Source organism: Poecilia mexicana, unplaced genomic scaffold (assembly GCF_051168715.1).
Source record: "Poecilia mexicana isolate PSO_F unplaced genomic scaffold, ASM5116871v1 scaffold_2, whole genome shotgun sequence".
In the NCBI taxonomy this organism is placed as follows: domain Eukaryota; kingdom Metazoa; phylum Chordata; class Actinopteri; order Cyprinodontiformes; family Poeciliidae; genus Poecilia; species Poecilia mexicana.
In genome coordinates, this window is record NW_028263371.1 from 42,696,391 (window position 1) to 42,716,413 (window position 20,023).

General features: G+C 38.7%; 3 protein-coding genes across 4 annotated transcripts; all 3 read left to right on the forward strand.

Moving 5' to 3' along the window:
- Window positions 1–6,380, forward strand: cmklr2 (chemerin chemokine-like receptor 2). 2 transcript variants are annotated; one of them, XM_015001343.2, is made up of 2 exons: window positions 1–266; window positions 3,777–6,380. In XM_015001343.2, exon 2 carries the CDS (start codon window positions 3,815–3,817, stop codon window positions 4,892–4,894), a length of 1,080 nt encoding a protein of 359 aa, XP_014856829.2. In that variant the 5' UTR covers window positions 1–266; window positions 3,777–3,814; the 3' UTR covers window positions 4,895–6,380. The 2 variants fall into 2 exon arrangements, with proteins under 2 accessions (XP_014856829.2, XP_014856828.2); XM_015001342.2 differs by having other exon boundaries at window positions 3,780–6,380.
- Window positions 6,381–7,692: 1,312 nt separating this feature from the next.
- Window positions 7,693–20,015, forward strand: LOC106926434 (NADH-ubiquinone oxidoreductase 75 kDa subunit, mitochondrial). The gene is made up of 19 exons (XM_015001346.2): window positions 7,693–7,834; window positions 8,282–8,364; window positions 9,976–10,082; window positions 10,480–10,587; window positions 10,679–10,755; window positions 10,930–11,011; window positions 15,090–15,220; window positions 15,314–15,499; window positions 15,579–15,713; window positions 15,816–15,930; window positions 16,005–16,150; window positions 16,237–16,365; window positions 16,441–16,570; window positions 16,658–16,818; window positions 16,895–17,049; window positions 18,177–18,352; window positions 18,433–18,567; window positions 18,711–18,783; window positions 19,662–20,015. Exons 1-19 carry the CDS (start codon window positions 7,818–7,820, stop codon window positions 19,751–19,753), a joined length of 2,238 nt encoding a protein of 745 aa, XP_014856832.2. The 5' UTR covers window positions 7,693–7,817; the 3' UTR covers window positions 19,754–20,015.
- On the forward strand, window positions 11,449–13,986 carry LOC148160872 (uncharacterized). Its single transcript, XM_088001134.1, has 2 exons — window positions 11,449–13,245; window positions 13,353–13,986. The coding sequence occupies exons 1-2, from the start codon at window positions 12,843–12,845 to the stop codon at window positions 13,775–13,777; spliced, it is 828 nt and encodes a 275-aa protein (XP_087857260.1). The 5' UTR covers window positions 11,449–12,842; the 3' UTR covers window positions 13,778–13,986.
- Window positions 20,016–20,023: the final 8 nt, after the last annotated feature.

Below are 20,023 nucleotides of genomic sequence, written 5' to 3' on the forward strand. Positions count from 1 at the left end.
TCTGGGCAGGCAGAGAGGGCTGGGAAGGAGTCGCACCCTCCTCATCCCTGTCCCCTATGCGCACAGCGGCTGACTCTGGTTTGGAGGGGCTCCACAGAATACTTCACATGCAGTCGGAAAGGAGTTTGTGAAACCGACAAAAACAACCCCCAGACGAGGCTCGGCTAAAGACAAAAGCTCAAAAGAGGAAAAGAAGACGGAGAGAGTCGCCGGAGATCTGATTCCAAAACAGCCAGAAAAAAAGGGGGGGAATCTTCACTCTTAAGGTAAGCCATTCAAAGTCTCCTCTTGAAAAATCCTAGAGAAAAGTACTCCTTTTAGTATGTCGGCAGTGTTTATGTGGCTCTGACTGCCCGGCAGAGCAGCACGTTACTGAATATTAGGTTCAGATCAGCACCTTTTCACTGAAATGCATCTGAACATGCAGAGACTCTGCCTTGCTAATGTCGTATTTTCTTTTTTCTTAATGGGATATTTTTCATCAAATGTGCATATCTGGCAGTTTATTACAATTATTCAATGTTATTTAAAATGCATTTATTCATTGATACTTCTATTGTTGTCACTTCTAATATCTAATTATATGCATGACCTCAACGTGTGACAGGGTATCTTCTTATTTCAGTAAGGTAAAATTAAGGCTTTTTAAAACTTTTGTTGATTTAAAATTTAAGTCCTACGCAAATTACATTAATTAAATAAATAATGAATGAATGAACATGCATACTCATTTAGGACCTTACAAAATAGTTATTTTCTCAGAGACATGTTTATAGGTGTGGCCAGACACATTATTTTGGGTTTGTCTTTCATTTCTTTAAAAGATTGCAAGAAACTCTTGACTGCTCCTCTGGAAAAGATAAAAGATATACTAAAGATATATGAATGACATAATACTTTTTTTTCCAAATAGAATACAAATATTCCTTCTGAAAGTTTTAAGATAGCCAAAATGTTTATTTCAGCTCTAGATGGGAAAATTTTTGTTTTTTTTTAATATGGAGCATATTTTTCTTAAATGTTTGGATCACATTGATAACAAAGCCATGCTACTAGAGTAAAGGTTTGCATTTTGAAATTGAAGACATTCACCAACTTTTCTGTCTACTATTGAAAAAAAAAGCAGACAACTATTGCGTGGCTACAACTGCTTAGCATCTTGTAGCCAAGCAGTTATCTGAGAAAGTGTTTCCACTGCCATGAATCACTGTGCATCACAGATAATACTTTTCTTCAACAAAAATGCAGAAATATCAGCCAGACTGTTACTTGTTCAGATCTTGTGGCTTCATGTCTAGCAATGCTACTGGTCATGACTTAAAGCTGATTTAATAACTTCTATAGCTGATATCTGAGCTGCAAAAATTATATCATGTACACTTGAAATGTCTGTAGAGGGATAGAGGAAAAAGAGGTTGAGGTTTTAACTTGTTTGTTGTCAGTATGAGTTGTCATACTCAACTTAGGCAAAATGAATCACCACATCATTTGTTACATAACTAGATAAGACTTTAGAGAAATGAGGAATTCTCAGACAGGTCTTACCAGCACTTTACCAGGGCTTCTCCAGCCTTGATGGTCATACAAACAGCTGTGTTTAAAAAAAAAAAAACCTTTTAACCAAATTCATTTAGTATTTTATAAGGACAACAAAGAGTACAAACATCTGGTTATCTTCCTCCCAGATTCAGAGATATTACATTAAGTGTGGAACAAAGTGGTGTTTCCAAGTTCCTCCCTGTTCTCCTCCACAAACAAGAGAAAAAAAATAAATCACATTTTTTTCTATGTGTGCCTCAACCATGTGGCATCTCACTGTCTCTCCACATTATTGAAGTAAATTGAAGTTGACAGGATGTTCTTTGACACACCCAACACCAACTTCAGTACAGGAACTAACTGACAAGAAAAAAAAGGGCCGAAGAAGGGAAACCAGAGCAGTGAATAAAACAACAACAACAACAACAACAACAAAAAACATCATTTTGGGCAAATTTCTACATCCACTCATTCAAAACTATAAGTTGCCATTTTGCAGTCATCTATAAACTTTAGCCTTGCACCCTTTACCTATTTTTTTTGTTCTGATCCTTGTTTGGCTCAATTGATTTTTTGTAAAATATGAATGATTACGATCCCCGATCGTAATCATCCCAGTGACTGTGGACTAAAAGCAGATTAAAGAAAATGACATTAACTCGTAATGCTTGAACTATGATAACATTAGTGGAGATTTTATTCCTCCTGTACAGTTTGACTTTTTAACCCTGATTCGTCTCTTTGTCTTGATTCAACACACCTACCCAGCCCCATGCTTCAACTGTTGTATGGTGACTTTTAATTTTAAATCAGTTGAGTTTGTCTATATGGCACTGATGCAAAATAACTCATCTGAAGGTATGCAGATCTGGTTTACATACAAAATACATAGGCAATTCAATCTACAGGCAGATGCAAATTTAGTTACGTCCACTCAAATGCAGACCTAGTTCTAATAACAATGCTGTCACGTTAAGCTTATTATTCCAATTAGCTGAAAAGTATCAACCTAATTAAATTATCCAGAAGGTTTTCAGTTGTCCCTCATACTGACTATGCATGGGGCGACAGTGGAAACAAAAAAGAAACCTCCAGAAGAGACCGGGTCAGTGTTGAAGAAAACATAAAGAAGTAGCAGCATTTAGACTTCATATAGGGAAGAAAGAAATACAGCTAAACATATCAGAGTGGAGTCAGTAGGAAGGATTTTCTCTTTTAATTCTCATTCTCTTGCTGCAGCATGTTTTGGTTAAGTTGAAGACTTTTAACTGAGTTCCTGTTATTAAAGAAGTACCACTGTCCATCTTTTAATGAGAAAATACATGAACTTGTATTTCTGCACGACTCTGAGACGGGATATTTTTTTTCATTTTAAAAACAAGAAGGAACTCCTAACACAAAGCTTAATATAGAATTTAAAGTACAAGTCCCAGACGAAGATAACGCCAAGGGGTTTTACTTCATTACACAGGGGCGATTTAGGACAACCAGAGTGAGTGAATGACAAAGCAAAATCTCTGGTCCAAAGACAACAGACTTGTCTTTACATTTAAAAGAAAAATAAGACATCCAAGTTTTTTATGTCTTCAAGATGTGCCTGTAGTAAATAATTGGATAAATTAAGGTTTACAGATAAATTTAATTGGAAGACAATCCCCAGCTTTCTGAAAATTTTATCCAGTCATATTTAGCAAAGGGAGTTGGTCTGACCAGTGAATCTTGTGATACTCTACAAGTAACACCATCAACATGAATGACATGCGATCTGTCAGATAAATATTATCAGTCTGGATATGATTCAAATGATCCTTACAGCATGTTTGAGCGTTTTCTTGGAAACTACTGTGACCATTAACAGAAAAGTTTCTAATAAAATAACAAAAAAATATATTGATTACATCACAAAAAGAAGGAAATGCCAGCTGGCAAGCCTGGGGTAAAAATGTTATCAGCTGTGCATGATGTCCATTTTTGCAGAGGAAATACAAACCTTTTGTGAATTTACGTTTGCCTCCAAGTGAGGGATAGTGTATGAGGAAACAAAATAAAGTCCAATAAAATTACTTATGTTTAAGTATAGCAACAAAACCCACACTCATACAAGATAACGACTCTTGCAGCAGACGGCACCATTTTCAACCCAAAATGTCTGACCAGTACCAGAGCACGCTTTAAGATAAATATGAAGTCAAGTCATGGATGAATCTTTCTTTATGTTTTTATTTTTTACTTTCCAGCAGATCTACTCCAGCATACAGATCTTATTCCTGAAACCATGGCCAATTCCACCGAAGATTATGAAAACTACACCTATGAATATGAGGAGTACGGTGATATGGAAGACCTTAAAGTGGATCACAGTCAGACGGAACCTATCCACATCATCTCTATAGTCATCTACATCACTTGCATCACGCTTGGCCTGATTGGAAATGGAGCCGTCATTTGGGTGACGGGGTTTAAGAGCAAGAAGACTGTCAACAGCGTGTGGTTGCTCAATCTGGCTATAGCAGACTTCGTGTTTGTGCTTTTTCTCCCTTTCTACATCGACTACATTCTGAAGGACTTCCACTGGAACTTCGGTCTGGCCATGTGTAAAATTAACTCCTTTGTTTCCGTGATGAACATGTATGCTAGTGTCCTCTTTCTCACCGTGCTCAGTGTGGACAGGTATGTCTCTCTGGTATACCTGAACTGGTGTCAAAGGTATCGCACAGTGGACAGAGCCTGGCTTGTTTGTGGCTGCATTTGGCTAACGGCTGCCCTGCTGAGCTGCCACGCGCTGGTCTTTCGAGACATTTTACACGTCAATGGTAAAGTGTTATGCTACACTAACTATCACGTAACAAACCAGCACACAACAGCTGCTACAATACACACAATATTAGTGTCCGTCCGTCTCACTGTGGGCTTTCTTTTGCCACTTAGCGCCATAAGCGTGACGGGGATACTTCTGTCAATAAAAGTGAGACAATCCCGGGGTTTGGTTCGCATCTCGAGCTTCTCAAAAACAGTCACGGCTGTCATCCTGGCCTTCTTTTTCTGCTGGGCGCCATTCCATATTTTCGGCTTGATGGAGTTGTTTGTACATCACTCACTTACCATGCACAGTATTTTGAGAGCTGGCTTCCCGCTAGCAACCAGCTTGGGCTTTTTCAACAGCTGCATTAACCCGCTGCTGTACATGCTGCTTAGCAAGAAGGTGCGCCATATCCTCAAGGACGCGTGTCTGAACATAACCAAGAGTTCCCTGAGAGAACTGAGCCAGTCCATCTCCGCCACGGACATAGAGACTATGCACAGCGTACATCAGGACAGCGTCCCAGACGAGCCAACGGTGTCGTCGACTCTGTGAGAGAAGGCTGACTAATCACTGGTGTTCTTTCCAGCCTCAGTGTTTAGATCTTCCCATTTTGCTTCATTTTCCACAAAGCTCCGCCTGCTTCAAATGAAAATCGCTTTTAGTGGAAAAACTCAACTGAACTGCACTCAGCATGCCATTAAGTAAATCCCTTTCCACCTTTTTATCTGCACAGAAAGAGGCCAGATTTACAGCTGCAACTGTTTAAAGGATTTGGAGAGAATGGCTGCGCAATTATTCTAATTAATCATCTATTCACTGCAAGCAACTGACTGCTTTTACTTTTGTAAAAGTATCTGTATATAGACTTTTCACTAACGGGAAAATCTGGTTGTTGTTGATTTTTGTCGCAGAGGTCTCGATCAAAGGTTTCTAACATGTTTTTAAATCTTGATGCATTTCTATCTGTCTAATTATTCAGAAACGGATAACATTTATTCTACAAGGAATGACATATCAGGCAGGTTTTTAATTGTAGTTTGTGGCGAAAGATTATAGTGTCTTGAAAAAGTATTTACATAAACTTTTTTTGCATTACAACCACAAACTTCAGTTAATTGTATTGTATTTTTATGTGATAGACCAAGTGTCAACAACCTAAAAACCCATTTCCCCCCCTTATTTCCACTGAATACATTTTGTCTTGAGCCAGAAGAACCCATCTGATCATTAATTCAGCTTGCTTCATCATAGAATGCAGTCTTACATCTTTTTAGATTTGAGAATGAAAAACAAACTTTTACAAATTTAATGGCTTTCATTTTCTTGAATAGAAAGTTTTTTTAATTATGGAAAATTCAGGGGGAAAAAAAAAATCCTGATTTGAGACCCAAAGAGAAATAAAAAGACTACTTTTCAAATAATTATGTTTCGAAAAATCTTGCAGATTAGAACAAAGAAAATGGCTAAATCCACAGTTTTTACCCCCCTATATTTAGAAACGGTTCGGTTTTATATCATGTAAGAGATATGCAATAGACCTATTCATGTTGAAAGTGTGAACTTCTGAAATGTAAGTTGTTTTACCTGCATTTATTTTTTTTTTTTAACATCTTTGTTTTCATGCTCCCTGTGTGAAAGATTAATAGAGCTCTGCGTTCATGCTGAAGTGCAGTGGATCTATGTGGCCTGACCACCTCCTTGCACATTTTGTCCCCTGTAAATCCACACCCAATTTCATCTATGTCATTTATATTTCTAATCCCAATTATGTGCTACGTTGCGTAACACAAAAACATAAAATACAGCGAGTTTTGTGAAAGTAATGCAAAAAAATTGTGCAAAAATTCAAGGTATATGATTACTTTTGCAAAGCACTTTTATTCAGGTTTACTCTGACTGTTAGAATTGTATTACCTCATCTATTTAGACATCTGCTGTATGTTTAACATTATTACACAAAGGGCTAAATAAAAAAAAAAGTTTTATCCAAACATATTTAAAGTAAATCTTATATGTCTTAATAAACATGTTCTTCTGAGTTGTGTCGTGATTCATTTCAGTGTTTGTTTTGTTCCGACATAAAGAAGGATTGCTTGATGTTTTCAATCAGACTGGATTATCCTGAGGGTCTAACATGTGTCTGAAAGGCATGCATGAGTGAGAAATGGAGCCAGATGTGCATTTCATCCACATTTCCTCACCGTCTCTTAAAAATGTAGCTATTTCCTGGTTTTTTTCCCTTTGAGGTTAACCCCGTCTGGTTGCATCACTGGGGTCAGTCCCTGTGTATCAACGTGTTCTCTCGGGGGTACTGGTTTATCTCTCTGGGAAAACATTGGCAGGAAGCAGACTTTAAAAAGTTGCTTTCCTGTTTTTAACTAATGCGTTTCTCAGATGTCCTGGCTGCCGTCGAGGAAGACATTTGAGATTAGGAAATTTCCTCGATTAAATAAATAAAATAAATAAAAGTCACCTTAATGTTTACCCCCCAAAAAGTAATTGATCCCACTTTACCTCAGAATATAAATGACCAGACAACAAAATATTCCAAAGCCATCTCTCAATTCTATGTTTTGCTTTAAACCAGAGAGAGGTTCTTTTAATCTTTTCATTCTGCTTCCAGGCTTTCTGGATGCATTTTAAAGGGTTTCTTTTAAATCAACCCAACCAATAAAAACCCACAGCAAGGAATGATCATCCAGCTTAATACTGTATTTTATTTATCTTAAAAGTTGGAGCTCAGAGTTTGTTACTGCTGGGATAGAAAGTGATATATTTCTTGAGCTTCCTGAACACCTGGCCAGTGCTGCTGAGTGATTGCCTCCAATTTATTTATCCTGAGGGATCCTTGGCAAAGAATGTGTGCCAAGCAAAAAAATTATTTACTTTGAGCAGCAGAGTTAAAGTCTATTAATCTAAAAATAATATGTAACTTAATGTTAAGAAGTTTAGCAGACTTTGATGATTTTTGGTTTCAATAAGCCCCTCCTAATGAATCTTCCTCAGGAAACAAAATGTCATTAGTCAGATTCCTCTGTAAAGTCAGACATTGATGTGACAGCACAGAAATATGTTTTATTCTAACAATGCTTTAAAATATGAACCCTGGTTCTGTATTACTTCCCTTTGCTACATTTAATTCATTATACTTTGCTCACTATGTACCTTAATTCAGAGAAACGTACAGAAAAATACTGATTTATTAGTAGCTAATCCCTGTTTTATGGGGTGAGAGGGAAACATTTATTGATTGACACACTAAACGGTCCTGCGCATCAGAGTGTAATATATCTAATGAATTTCAAGCAGTGACCTTTATAATAAAGTTTGATAATAGAGAGACAACTTTACTCTCTAAAGCAGTCACAGGAAGCTCGCCCTCCTTTTTGGGATTATGGTACAGGCTTCAGGATTACTTAATCCGTGACGCAGCAGAATTAGAAGACAGCCCGCAATCTGCGAGGCACACGGCCCAATGAGAACACTGGCAAGGTGAGTAAAATTAGATAAACTCCATACTAAAATGGTAAACAGTAAGAATGTGGGGTTTCTTTAAATGCATAACGCTTCCGGACAGTTAGCAGTTGTGACGTTGCATGTGTGTTTGCGACGTTTTACCATTGTTTAAAACATTTTACGCAGTTAAAATATTAAGCATTATATTTTAACTGTATTGTTCAGCCCAGTGCATTGTGGACGGGATGGACGTGTTTGTTTTTTAACGTGCCGTGGCGTGGGTTATCTTCTTAATAACGGTCCGGTGGATGGACAACTTTAGCTAATATTCCTCTGCGTTTGTTTTGGTAGCCACCCGGAGGCTAATTGAGGTTGCCCATTCGGTTTGGAGCGTCATATATTATGTCTCTCTCTCCCTCTCTCTCGAAGAGTAGACTTGTACTCCGTGATAAGATGCAGTATTAATTTCTGTGTCTCTTCCAGCATGCTGCGGTTGCCTGTTGTGAATCGCAGTTTTTTCCCAGCAGCTATTATTAAGGGAGGTGCGGCTGCTGGAGCTCACAATGGTAACAATATGCCACTTCATCAAATGATTAATTGATCCTGCCTCGGCTGCAGTTCGTACAACATGTTGTTTTGTGTTCTTGCATAACAGCCATTTGTGTGCTCTGCTGAGGAAAGAAAATATTTGAATGCTTTGCATCACTAGTTAGTTTGCTGGACTTGATGGATTAAAGGAAGGATTATAAACGCACCAGCTACTTCTGTGCGCAAGGGTCAGTTTGACCAGTCGTGTTTCTTTCAGCTCCATGTCAATAAATTACAATATAATCATAAATTAAATACATTTCAGCAAATCAGTAAACTAATAAATGTATATATATTGAAATGCCTAAAGTGTTCAGTTCTGGACTATGCTTACATCTAATTCAAGCCAAAATGTATTTTATCTCATAATGAGAATATTACATGAAACCAATATAATACATTTCTATTACAAAAGTATTACTATTTGTTGGTCACAGAATGATTATTAAGACAGTTAACTTGACAGTTGTCGAGTTCACTGGCATCTAGAGGGAATATTAGTCACGACAGATCAATACTAAAAGAGATAATTATTCACAGAATGTTGTATCTAAGCATATGAATGGAAAGTAAGGTGGAAGGGAAAATTGTGGACAATCAGTCTCTGAGTACTACTAAATCCTGCTGCAGTGTATGTGTTCAGAGTCTTTGAAATTGAAAAAGATAATCTTACATGTTATATATATAGACATGCAGATTGGTATGTCACTTATTCATTAAAGAATATTTTTTTATGATTTTTAATTAGATGCAATGAAGGTGAGCCATCTTCTTTTGATGAAGAAACTACCTCCTCACAGAGTGCTGTACCTAAGTAAATTAATGGAAAGTTTAGTGGAAGAAAATTTTTGAAAATATAGCTTCTTTACCAGTGCATTCTTGAACCCTTGTTAGTTTGCTTAGGATTTTGAATAAATAAGAATTTCAAAAAGTTGTTTTATTTTACTAATTTGATTAAAAATGGAAATTCATATATAGGAAGGTTAATGTATTCCATTTTTATTTCTGTTTTAATCATGGTTCAGATCAAGATGAGTAAGCCGCTAAAGGTCATTGCTAAAGAAGCTGGCTTTTCACAGAGCCTTTTACCCCAGCAAATTAGTGGAAAATTAGGTGGAAGGAAAAATGTGGAAAGTCCTTTCCACTCTTTTTAGGTGAACATTTAAGACATTTTTTGCATTCTTTAACATTTAATTATGACATAAGCATGAAGTTATAGTTCACTGTACCCATAGATTAACTTTGTGTGAAAACAGTCCAAATGATGATCAGCATTCTTTGTTTTTCTTCTGCTTTAGTTTTATAGTCACATACTGAAGACTGATGTAGAGTATATATCCAATTAAGGTTCGAATAAAACTGTCTCTCAGATTCAGGATCTAATATTAAAGTGGTTCTGTTACTGTCTTCTTAAAAACTTTGAAAGTCAGCATCCATTCCCTGAATGGTTAGGATTCATAGCATTTCTGTATTTAAATATATATATGTATTTGTAATGGTCTTGACTAATATTTACTACTTTGGATGACTGTTTACAGCACAAATTAAAGTGTAGTAAATGATTCAGTGATGTATGTCTTTGCCTGAAGCTCGCACCGCGTCTACAGCAGCAGCAGCTGCTGCTACCACTAACCTCCTGGAAGTGTTTGTGGATGGAAAGTCTGTCATGGTGGAGCCAGGAACCACTGTGTTGCAGGTAACAGGCACACTTATTGGTACTCCTAATAAAGATGTGCAGAAGTCAGATGTATGATCTCAAACTACAGAAAATTCATCTTCTGAGAACATTTATTCAGTGAGGGAAAAAAAATCCTGGCACAACAGTTGGTACTCCTAAAAATGCTTTTTAAAAATAAATAAATAAATAAATATACCTAAACCATTTTACTTTTTTTTTTTTTTAAATTGACTTGTGTTTCTACCAACTTCCAACTAGTGATCTACGATTTGTTGTTTCCATGGGGTCTAAATGTAATCTGACAAGGACTCCATGTATTTCTTAACATGGCTTTCTTCACCATTAAATAATCTAAATTAAAGAGATTTCTGGATATCTTCTCTCTGGATGTGACGCTGGCTGTATTCTGTCACAGGCATGTGAGAAGGCAGGGATGCAGATTCCCCGTTTCTGCTACCACGAGCGCCTGTCAGTTGCTGGAAACTGTCGCATGTGTCTTGTGGAAATAGAGAAAGTTCCCAAGGTATTGTTTAGGCTACATGGATAGTCTAGCCTTTGCCTGTTTTTACACAGACGACGGCCACAGCTGCTTATATCCTGTGTTTACCTTCCAGCCTGTGGCAGCCTGTGCCATGCCTGTCATGAAAGGCTGGAATATCCTTACCGACTCTGACAAAACAAGGAAGGCGAGGTAGGATTAAATTGATTTATGAGAAAATGGCTTGATCCATGTAGAAGTTTATTGTTTGCGGGTAAACTCTGCAAAAACTTGGATCTGTGAAAATTGAGCTCTCTTTGATTAAAAAAACAAAACAAGATTCTCCAATGATCTGTTATAAATTTACTTTTGGTGAATTTCACACAGAGAAGGTGTGATGGAGTTCCTACTGGCTAACCACCCTCTGGATTGTCCAATTTGTGATCAAGGAGGTGAATGTGATCTCCAGGTAATTTGTCTATCTTTATTTCCGTCACACTTTTCACAGTTTCACTTAAACTTTACAACAGCACATAGAGTTGTAGATGCCTGTAGCAACAAACGAAACTCGACATTATCCATTAACATTAACCTGTGACTTCTGACCCAATGGAGGGATCAGGAAGGTGCATACAGTACTGTGAAAAAGTTATTGCCTCACAATGTTTCAGATCAAACAAATATTAATGTTGGACAAGGATAACATAAAAAGCTGTTTTCAAGTGATTTCATTAATGAAGGGCAGAAGGCAAAAGGCAACACATCAGGTTTAGATGTGTGGAAATTCAAGAGCAGATTCTAAAAGTCTTTGACCATCTACCAATCTGGAAAGGTTCATAAAAATGGATGGCTGTATAATTGCTTTGGGTTTATTTCAGATGTAATGGACACGGTGATGGAATGAGAGAAAGGTTGGGGGAAACGCTTAAAGGGAAAGAAGAAGATAGGGGTAGAGGAGAGAAACAAGAATAGATAACCTGCCGAGAGGAAGGAGGGGGAAAAAAACAGAGAACCATGGAATCTCAGCGATAAACAACATATACCTATATAACAACAACATGGCATTAATTAATACATAATGTATTTACTGGCAACCACAGCTCAACAAAGTGTATCTCTAAATCCAGACATGTGTATATAAGAATGTTCAATAATGGGGGTGAGGAGCCACACACCTGCCCTCCAGGACCCAAAGCAGGCATCCAAATTCCCCTGGAGCACAGGGGAAGTCCCCCAGGAGCACCACCACAAAGAGAGCCACCACCCAGCAGCCACAGTGCAGAAAGCCCAGAGGGCTGCAGCGATGACCGCACAGTTGTAGCAAGATCTGTCTGCTACAACTGTCCCAAACGAACAGGGGAAATTTCTCGGCTTACCCCGAGGAAGTTTACGGCAGAAAGAATTAAACAGAGTTAAATTGCTTGATAGGTGGAGTAGGTAGGGATACAGATTCTGGCAGTGTGGAATGAAGTATACCTGATGTTAGAATTGTGAAGAAGATATTGAACATACACAGATGTAATGTGGATGCTCCAAGGTGTAAATACGGAACTCAAACATCTATCAGTACCAAATAATTCAATCCTTCTGTATTTATGTTGAACTTAATCCTTTATCTAAACGTTACCTAAATATTTTGTACAATGAAAATAAAAAATAAATTCCCTTCCCTTTGAATTAACACGAGAGTAAAGAAGACAACCGTTGTTAGTGATCAACTCAGGAAAGAGGGTTTTTGTTTAGCAAATAGTATGTTTTTCAGGACGAGAATGGCAAATATGTAGCTTCAGTGTTTATATTTACACAGACGTGATCGTCGTGTTATTAATTAAGTATGTGTTGAAATAATCACATGCTACACCACGTGGCAACAATTTATTTTTGTTGCAACTAAGATGAAGCAAAGACGCACGTCTTTCACGTTTTCATAGTACCTCGTCTACTGGATCCGCGCTCCCTGCCCCGTGCGCGCTCCCGACGCAGGGGAACGTATTCTGTCGGGGGGTTACCTATCTTGGCACGACACCGGCTTCTGTTTATGCAGGGGGGATTTCCGGTACATACTCTCGCGTGAATACTCAATCTCGCGACTTCGGCGGTCCATAGAGCGACCCTCGTGTCAGAACCTGAGTCTAGAGCTTAGGAGCGCTAAATTGCTTGTGCAAAAAAATAAAAAAAATAATATATACATTTCACGTGTGATTAGTGGGCGTGTTGCGTGCGCAGTTCGTTACTGCCGCAAAGGTAGTGCTAACCGCGATATCTAAAGGAGGATTTTGCGTGTGCTACTGTCTGCCATCATGGACCTTTTGGGGGAGCAAAGCAGCCGTAAAAGAAAAATGAAATTTGAAGCTTTGGCTTTGAAGGTGCTGGTGGAGGAGACGTGTGCTCACAGTGGAGAACTTAAGCAGAAACATCTAAGTGTTGCCAGAAGAAACGCGATTTGGGAGGCCATCTGTGAAAAGGTGAATGCTGTGAGCCGAACCAGAAGGTCTCCCGATGAAGTAAAAAGAAGATGGCAGGATTTTCGCAGGAGAACAAAAGAAAAACTTTCCCTCAATAAATCCACCTCTAGCAAATCAATCGGGGCCCCTGTAGAAGAGATCCCCCTCACTACAACTGAGCAGACGCTTCTGGAAACATTTTGTGATGAGCAAATTGTTGGAATCCAGGCATGTGACTCGCAAAAAATAGTAAACCAAGGTATGCCCATAATAACACTTAATTTAATCCACCATGAATGGATTAAATAAATCAAATGTTTTCTTTCCACCTTAATTTAAAAACTAAGTTAATTTCTTTATTCTTAGCTGGTGAATCTTTATCAGATGGCCGGAAGTCGCCGCCTTCCTCCACCGGTGTGCCTACATCAGAAAACTGCCCAGCAGAGCCCCGAAGGTGTCCTGACTGTGATGACGTTGATCTGGAGCGGATGCAGGAACGAAATCAGACGGACTCACTACAGGCCATTGCGCAGGAGATCAGAGCCGTAGCCAATGTTGCGCGCGCCTTCCGCCGTGACGCTCAGGCCATCGTGGCGCACACGAGGCAGCTGGTCAGTGCCGTGACTGGGCTCACAATGGCTGTAAATGCCCTGGCAGGAGTTGGAGGCAGTATTCCTTCACCTGCGCCGCCGGTGAATGAAGTGGTAGGAGAGCGCACGAGTGCACGCCGGGGCAACCTGCGAAAACGCAAAGCCCCAAATAAGAACATTGTTTTGAAAAAGAGAAAATAAGGACAGCCAATGCCACAATAATCAGTTTCTCATCCGGATGTGTTTTTTTCTTCTTCTTCTTTTTATTGGTTGTTCTAGGTGGCTGTTGAATTAACGTTACGTTTGTTTCCAGTCATAACACATTTTATGTCCCGTCATGGTGTTTTTTTGTTTTGTTTTTTGCTTAATTGCATAAATTATTTAAATAAACCTTAAATGACTCGTAAGAAGGTTCTTTGAATCACGTTGACGGGTGTCTATGAACCCGCTGCATTCCGCGTGCGGTCTACAGTCAGTGGAGCATCAACATTGTTCAAGATGGAGCAGACTACTCCAGTCCGTGCAGCTTTTTCTCAGTTATTGTCTGTATTCATGATTCAACAGTAAACGACTGGGTAAAGTTTCAAGGTAAAACAACCATTGATCAAAGGGTAATCACACTCTTGCCACAAAACATGTTGATGAGCTCAAAGACTTTGCTGAAAGTTTGGTGTCGGCTGATTAGACAAAAGTGGGACCTTTTGAAAGGTGTGTGTCCTTATACATTTGGTGTAATTCTCAGAGTGTTTCAGAAAGAAAGGTAATTATTATTCTAATAGTAAGGTGTGTGTGGGGGGAGGTGAAATTCTGCTTTGCTGCTTCAGAATCTCACCAATTTATGGTGCAGTAATGGCACCATAAATTGCCATTACTGCAGTTTATGGTGCAGTAATTGGAACCATAAATTCACAAAATGAATATTTTAGAGTGGCCTAATCAAACTGGACTCATATTTATTTTCAGATGCTGTAATGTAGCCTTAAACAGGCCATCCATACTCAAATGCTTCACTTTATCTGAATTGAAACAATGCTGCAAGGAGTGGACAAATTCCTTCAGTGATGTGAAAAATCCATGTCTAGTTATTGCAAACACTTAATAGTTATTGCTGCCAATTATGACGCAACCATTGATTAGCTGTAGGGACCAATTACTTTTTCGTATATGGTCAGGTTTGTTTGCATGGCTGTCTTCCTTATAAATGAAATAAGAATTACATTTTGTATTAACTAGGGTTATCTTTGTCTGATATTAAAATGTTATTGGAAACATATTTTTGAGTGGAAATATAACAAGAAAACACAAATCTGTTTTTAAAAAAGACAACCCAACCAGTATAGACCAAATTAATAAAATGTGAAACCTTAATAACCATCTGAAGATTCTTATAATGAGCACAAGACACAAGAGGCTAATGTAGTGATCTTAAAACCTTAGCTTAATAAGTAAATCCAAGACACCCTATTAAGTTAATATTTACCCTAATAGGTTATAACAAATATTTTTTTGCTAGGACCAGTCCATGCAGTTTGGCAGCGACCGAAGCCGCTTCACAGAGGGCAAAAGAGCAGTGGAAGATAAAAATATTGGGCCCCTTATAAAAACCATCATGACCCGTTGTATCCAGTGCACTCGCTGCGTGCGGTGAGTCAAACTATAAGTGAAATGGTAAACTGGGATGCGCTGTCACTTGTGGAAAAAGTAAGTACACCTACATGTTTTATGTTGCGCCTGCAGCTTTGCCAGTGAGATTGCAGGTGTGGAGGACCTCGGCACCACCGGCAGAGGCAACGACCTCCAGATTGGGACTTATGTGGAGAAGATGTTCATGTCGGAGTTATCTGGCAACATTATTGATATATGTCCAGTTGGAGCGCTGACGTCCAAGCCTTACGCTTTCACTGCTCGTCCTTGGGAGACCAGGTTTCTAGATAGTTCTCAACACGCTTGTTAACTTTTCACAAGCTCTACTCTGTTTACATTTTCTTTTTTTTTTTTACAGGAAGACTGAGTCTATTGATGTTCTGGATGCTGTGGGGAGTAACATAGTGGTGAGCACTCGTGGTGGGGAAGTGATGAGGATTTTACCCCGTCTTCATGAGGATATAAATGAGGAATGGATCTCAGATAAAACCAGGTTAATTCCTCATCAAACTGGCTCTTCACATTAGAAAGAGATTAAAGTGCTCATAAAGATTTGCCTCGTTCTTTAACTGGTTCTGACTTTTACATTTAACAGGTTTGCTTATGATGGTCTAAAGAGACAGAGGCTTACTCAGCCAATGGTGAAAAACAAATCTGGGGATTTGGTCCCGACATCGTGGGAAGACGTTCTGACCCGAGCAGCTGGAGCGGTCAGTAATTGACAATTTTATGGCTTCCTCCACTTTTCAAGGACGTGAAAAATAACACGATCCTGTTTGGGCAGTTGCAAAGTGTCAAAGGAAGTGACATTGCCGGTGTTGTTGGAGGTCTGGTGGATGCAGAGGCTCTCGTTTCCCTGAAAGACTTGCTGAACCGTTTGAATAGTGATAACCTCTGCACTGAGGAAATGTTTCCGATGACTGGATCTGGGTAAGACCATAAGATGAAAACAAGCAGGGGTTCATTGTGAAAATGTGCTGATCCTGTTTTTTTTCCCAACTTTTTTTCTTTTTTAGAACTGATCTGCGTTCCAAATATCTGCTTAACACTAGCATTGCTGGCATTGAAGAGGCTGACATGCTCCTGCTTGTGGGCACCAACCCTCGCTATGAGGCTCCTCTCTTCAATGCACGCATCAGAAAAAGGCAAATAAACTGCTTACATTTGACTGTATGACTGTAGAAAGTAAATAACTTTGATTTCATATGAAATTGCCACAGCTGGCTTCACAATGAGCTGCACGTAGCTCTAGTGGGCAAGAAAGTGGACCTAAGTTACACTTATGATCATCTTGGAGAGTCTGCCAAGATCCTGAAAGAAATTTCATCAGGAACACACCCTTTCTCTCAGGTAACCCCCGGATAGCTTACAGGTACAAATGTTCCCAAACATTAAGTGTGTTGCTTCTGATTTCGTGGACTTTGGCTGCTCTTGCAGGTTTTGGCTCAAGCAAAGCGCCCCATTGTTGTAGTTGGCAGCAGCTGCCTGCAGAGGGAGGACGGGGCTGCGATAATGGCTGCTGTGTCAACTATTGCTAGGAATGCTGGGGTCAGCAGCGGCCTGCAGGGAACCTGGAAGATTCTCAATGTGCTTCATAGGTAGCAACCTCAGAGAACTCTAACTTAACAGTATGATTCCCTTAGTAAATCTTTGTTGTTTTGCTTGGGTCATCAGGGTTGCTAGTCAAGTGGCAGCACTTGATCTGGGATACAAGCCAGGTGTTGACTCAATCTTGAAGAATCCACCTAAAATTTTGTTCTTACTTGGGGCTGATGCCGGCTGCATCACTCGCCAAGACCTTGCAAAGGACAGCCTGATAATTTATCAAGGTAATCCTTTTTTTTTTTTTTTACTTCACACCAGTAGAGGCCGTTGTATTGAACATAGTTTTTACATTGATTTATTGACTCTTAAGAGGTTTAGTTGGATTCCAGTAGAAACAGATGCAAATATGAGTAACCAAATAAATTTGGATTCACATAGGTTTATAATGGTTTGATTGGTTTAGCAAATGTAACAGTTCTTTATGCATCACATCTGTAGTTAAGCTTTTATCATTCACTCACTTTCAGATTTATACATCCCTGTACAACACAGCCAAAGTTAGTCACATAGATCATTAAAAAAAATCAAACAAAAGCAAAACAGATAAAAAATAAATAAAAGTTAGGAATCTGGAATAATATGTCTCAGTGGCACTGAGTATTAAAAACCTTCCTGAATCAAAAGTTCTTAAGCTTTTTTGACCTCAGGGACTTCTTAGCAGAAATAAAATATTGTTCATGTTGTTCATAGCCATTAAGCACGTTCTCCTTTTGTCACATTATAACCACAAACTTTAATCTACTTGTTTTGTATTTGCAAAGTTACGTGCAAAGTGTTCTGCAATTGTAAAGAGGAAGGAAAATGAACATCATCTTGTCTGTCCATGTACAAGAAGAGTGTCCCCACAGCATGATGCTGCCACCACTATATTTCACTGTGCGGCTGATGTGTTCAGGGTGATTCAGAGTTATATTTTCTCTTCATAGGGCGTTTCCATGAAAGCCGAAGTGTTGAGATTTTGTCTTTGTAACTTGAACACCTTCCAGATTTACTCTGTTCCTACATGGTTTGTGGTAAACCATTAAAATGAGACTTCTCATGAGCTTCAAGCAATTTCTTCTTTCCACTCATCTACAAAAGCCAAAATTGTGGAGTGCACGACTATTTGTGCTGTCAACAGATTGTCCTTGCTGAGCTGTGGAGCTCTGCAGCTAATCCAGAGTTACCAGGAGCCTCTTAGAAGCTTCTCTGTTAAACGCTGTTGGACTGGAACATAAATCTTTAAACAAACAGTGAATTTTGTACTAGCAATGTCAGAACGTTTGAGGAATACATATGCTTTTGCAATGAACTGCATATCAAGGCAGAAAGTTGAGCTTACATTGTTATGGCTTTCTGTATTGTTATCTAGGTCACCATGGTGATGTGGGTGCCCCGATAGCTGACATCATACTCCCTGGAGCTGCATACACAGAAAAATCGGCTACCTATGTGAACACAGAGGGCCGTGCCCAGCAGACCAAAGTTGCTGTGACTCCTCCCGGCATGGCCAGGGAGGACTGGAGGATCATCAGAGCCATATCTGAGGTATAGCAAAGTCCGTATAGGATAATGTTGCAAATAAAGGTAATTACTGTGTATAATATATATCTTTTTCTTATTTAAAGCTTGCCGGAGTGACTCTGCCTTATGACAGTCTTGATGAAGTACGTGACAGACTGGTTGAGGTTTCCCCTAATCTGGTTCGATACGATGAACTTGAGGAGGCCAACTATTTTAAGCAGGCTAATGAACTGTCCAAGGTCAGCAGTTATCTTCTTTTGTTTGGATTTTAGTCCATCGCAGACAGGCAGCAAGTCATAGCAACTCCATCACCGTGTACTGATGACGTTTCTTTGTTTACGTGACCCGTTTCTATTTGATGCTGATGCCTTATCTGTTTCAGGGAGTGAACCAGGCAGTGCTCACTGAAAGCTTAGTTCCCCCACAGCTTACTGTGAAGGACTTTTACATGACAGGTGGGTCGCCATTACTATGGGGAGAGAGTAGCAGTAAAACATGGCTAATCCTACATTATAAAGATTCATAAGTCATACGATGATTGTGGTTTTTTATTTCAGAGGCAAGACCAAATTATTATTATTATTAATAATACAAACATTTCATGATTGTTTAATATAAAAGCATCCTGCTCTTCTTTTTTGTAAACATTACACCCAATTGCGTACAGTGTTCAAAAAGACATATATTTGTTATAGTTCCTTCTCACATGAAATCAATCTAAATGTTCTCTGTTTAAGTCACTTAGGTTTTATTTGCTTAATTCTAGAGTAACGAGATGGAGAATTAGGATTTGTAAGCTTCTGATCAGAACATTTGGGTTAACTGGACCCCTAGCGTACCTGTGATTGTAATTGAAGGCAACGCCTCAAATAACTGGTCCCATGTGTTATTTAGTCGCTAAGAATTTGAAGGACTAAGTCAGTGTTTTGGAGTTATCACAAAGCGATGATGCTATAAAGTGTTTGAGCAAGGACTCTCCTTCAAAGTTTCGGAAAATACTTTTTATTTGATTAATAACGGAGAGGATTTGAACGAATTCTCTAAGAGTTGCAGTAATGTCAAATAAAGTAGACCGAATTGCTAAACATGCTTTAGCTGTTTTTCTAAATGTATGTTTTTAAAAAAAGGACAAGAATATGTTGTGTTATTAAGAATATAAACATAATCAATATTTTAAGCTGTAGTTTTGAAATATGGCTTTCAATCATCTGAGCGATTTCGGGAAAGAATAAGTATATATTTTTTCTGAAATATGTAATCTCATAGACACTTTATAACTTTTCTTCCATGCTGTAATGGCAGTTTAAAATCTGCTTTAAATTTGTACCCACAGATCCCATAAGCAGAGCCTCCCAGACCATGGCAAAATGTGTGAAAGCTGCCACAGAAGGAGCCCAAGCTGTGGAAGAGCCAGCCATTTGCTGAAGCACAATGAATAGCCGTCAAATGATACGCACAACTTCTACACTTGCACTTTTCTAGATGGATACTTTTTTGCACATCACTGTAGATGTTCTGTAATGGAATGTCATTGTTTAACCTTTTTGTCTGCAGAGTTTATAATATCACCTCATATTTGATAGATATCCTGAAATCTATAAGGTAAAAAGAGTATATAGTTTAAGTGTATATTTTTTTGAAAAGTGTTCAAAATAAATAAACTGAAATTGGTAGCAAGTCAAATAAATCTTTTCA

Bases quoted from the DNA above. Each gene is read 5' to 3' on its own strand.
- LOC106926434 (XM_015001346.2), top strand. The intron at 8,365-9,975 runs GTAACAATATGC...CTTTGCCTGAAG, and splicing joins GGCTGCTGGAGCTCACAATG to CTCGCACCGCGTCTACAGCA. The intron at 11,012-15,089 runs GTAATTTGTCTA...TTTTTTTGCTAG, and splicing joins GAGGTGAATGTGATCTCCAG to GACCAGTCCATGCAGTTTGG.
- cmklr2 (XM_015001343.2), top strand. From the start codon at position 3,815: ATGGCCAATTCCACCGAAGATTATGAAAACTACACCTATGAATATGAG.
- LOC148160872 (XM_088001134.1), top strand. From the start codon at position 12,843: ATGGACCTTTTGGGGGAGCAAAGCAGCCGTAAAAGAAAAATGAAATTT. The intron at 13,246-13,352 runs GTATGCCCATAA...CTTTATTCTTAG, and splicing joins GCAAAAAATAGTAAACCAAG to CTGGTGAATCTTTATCAGAT.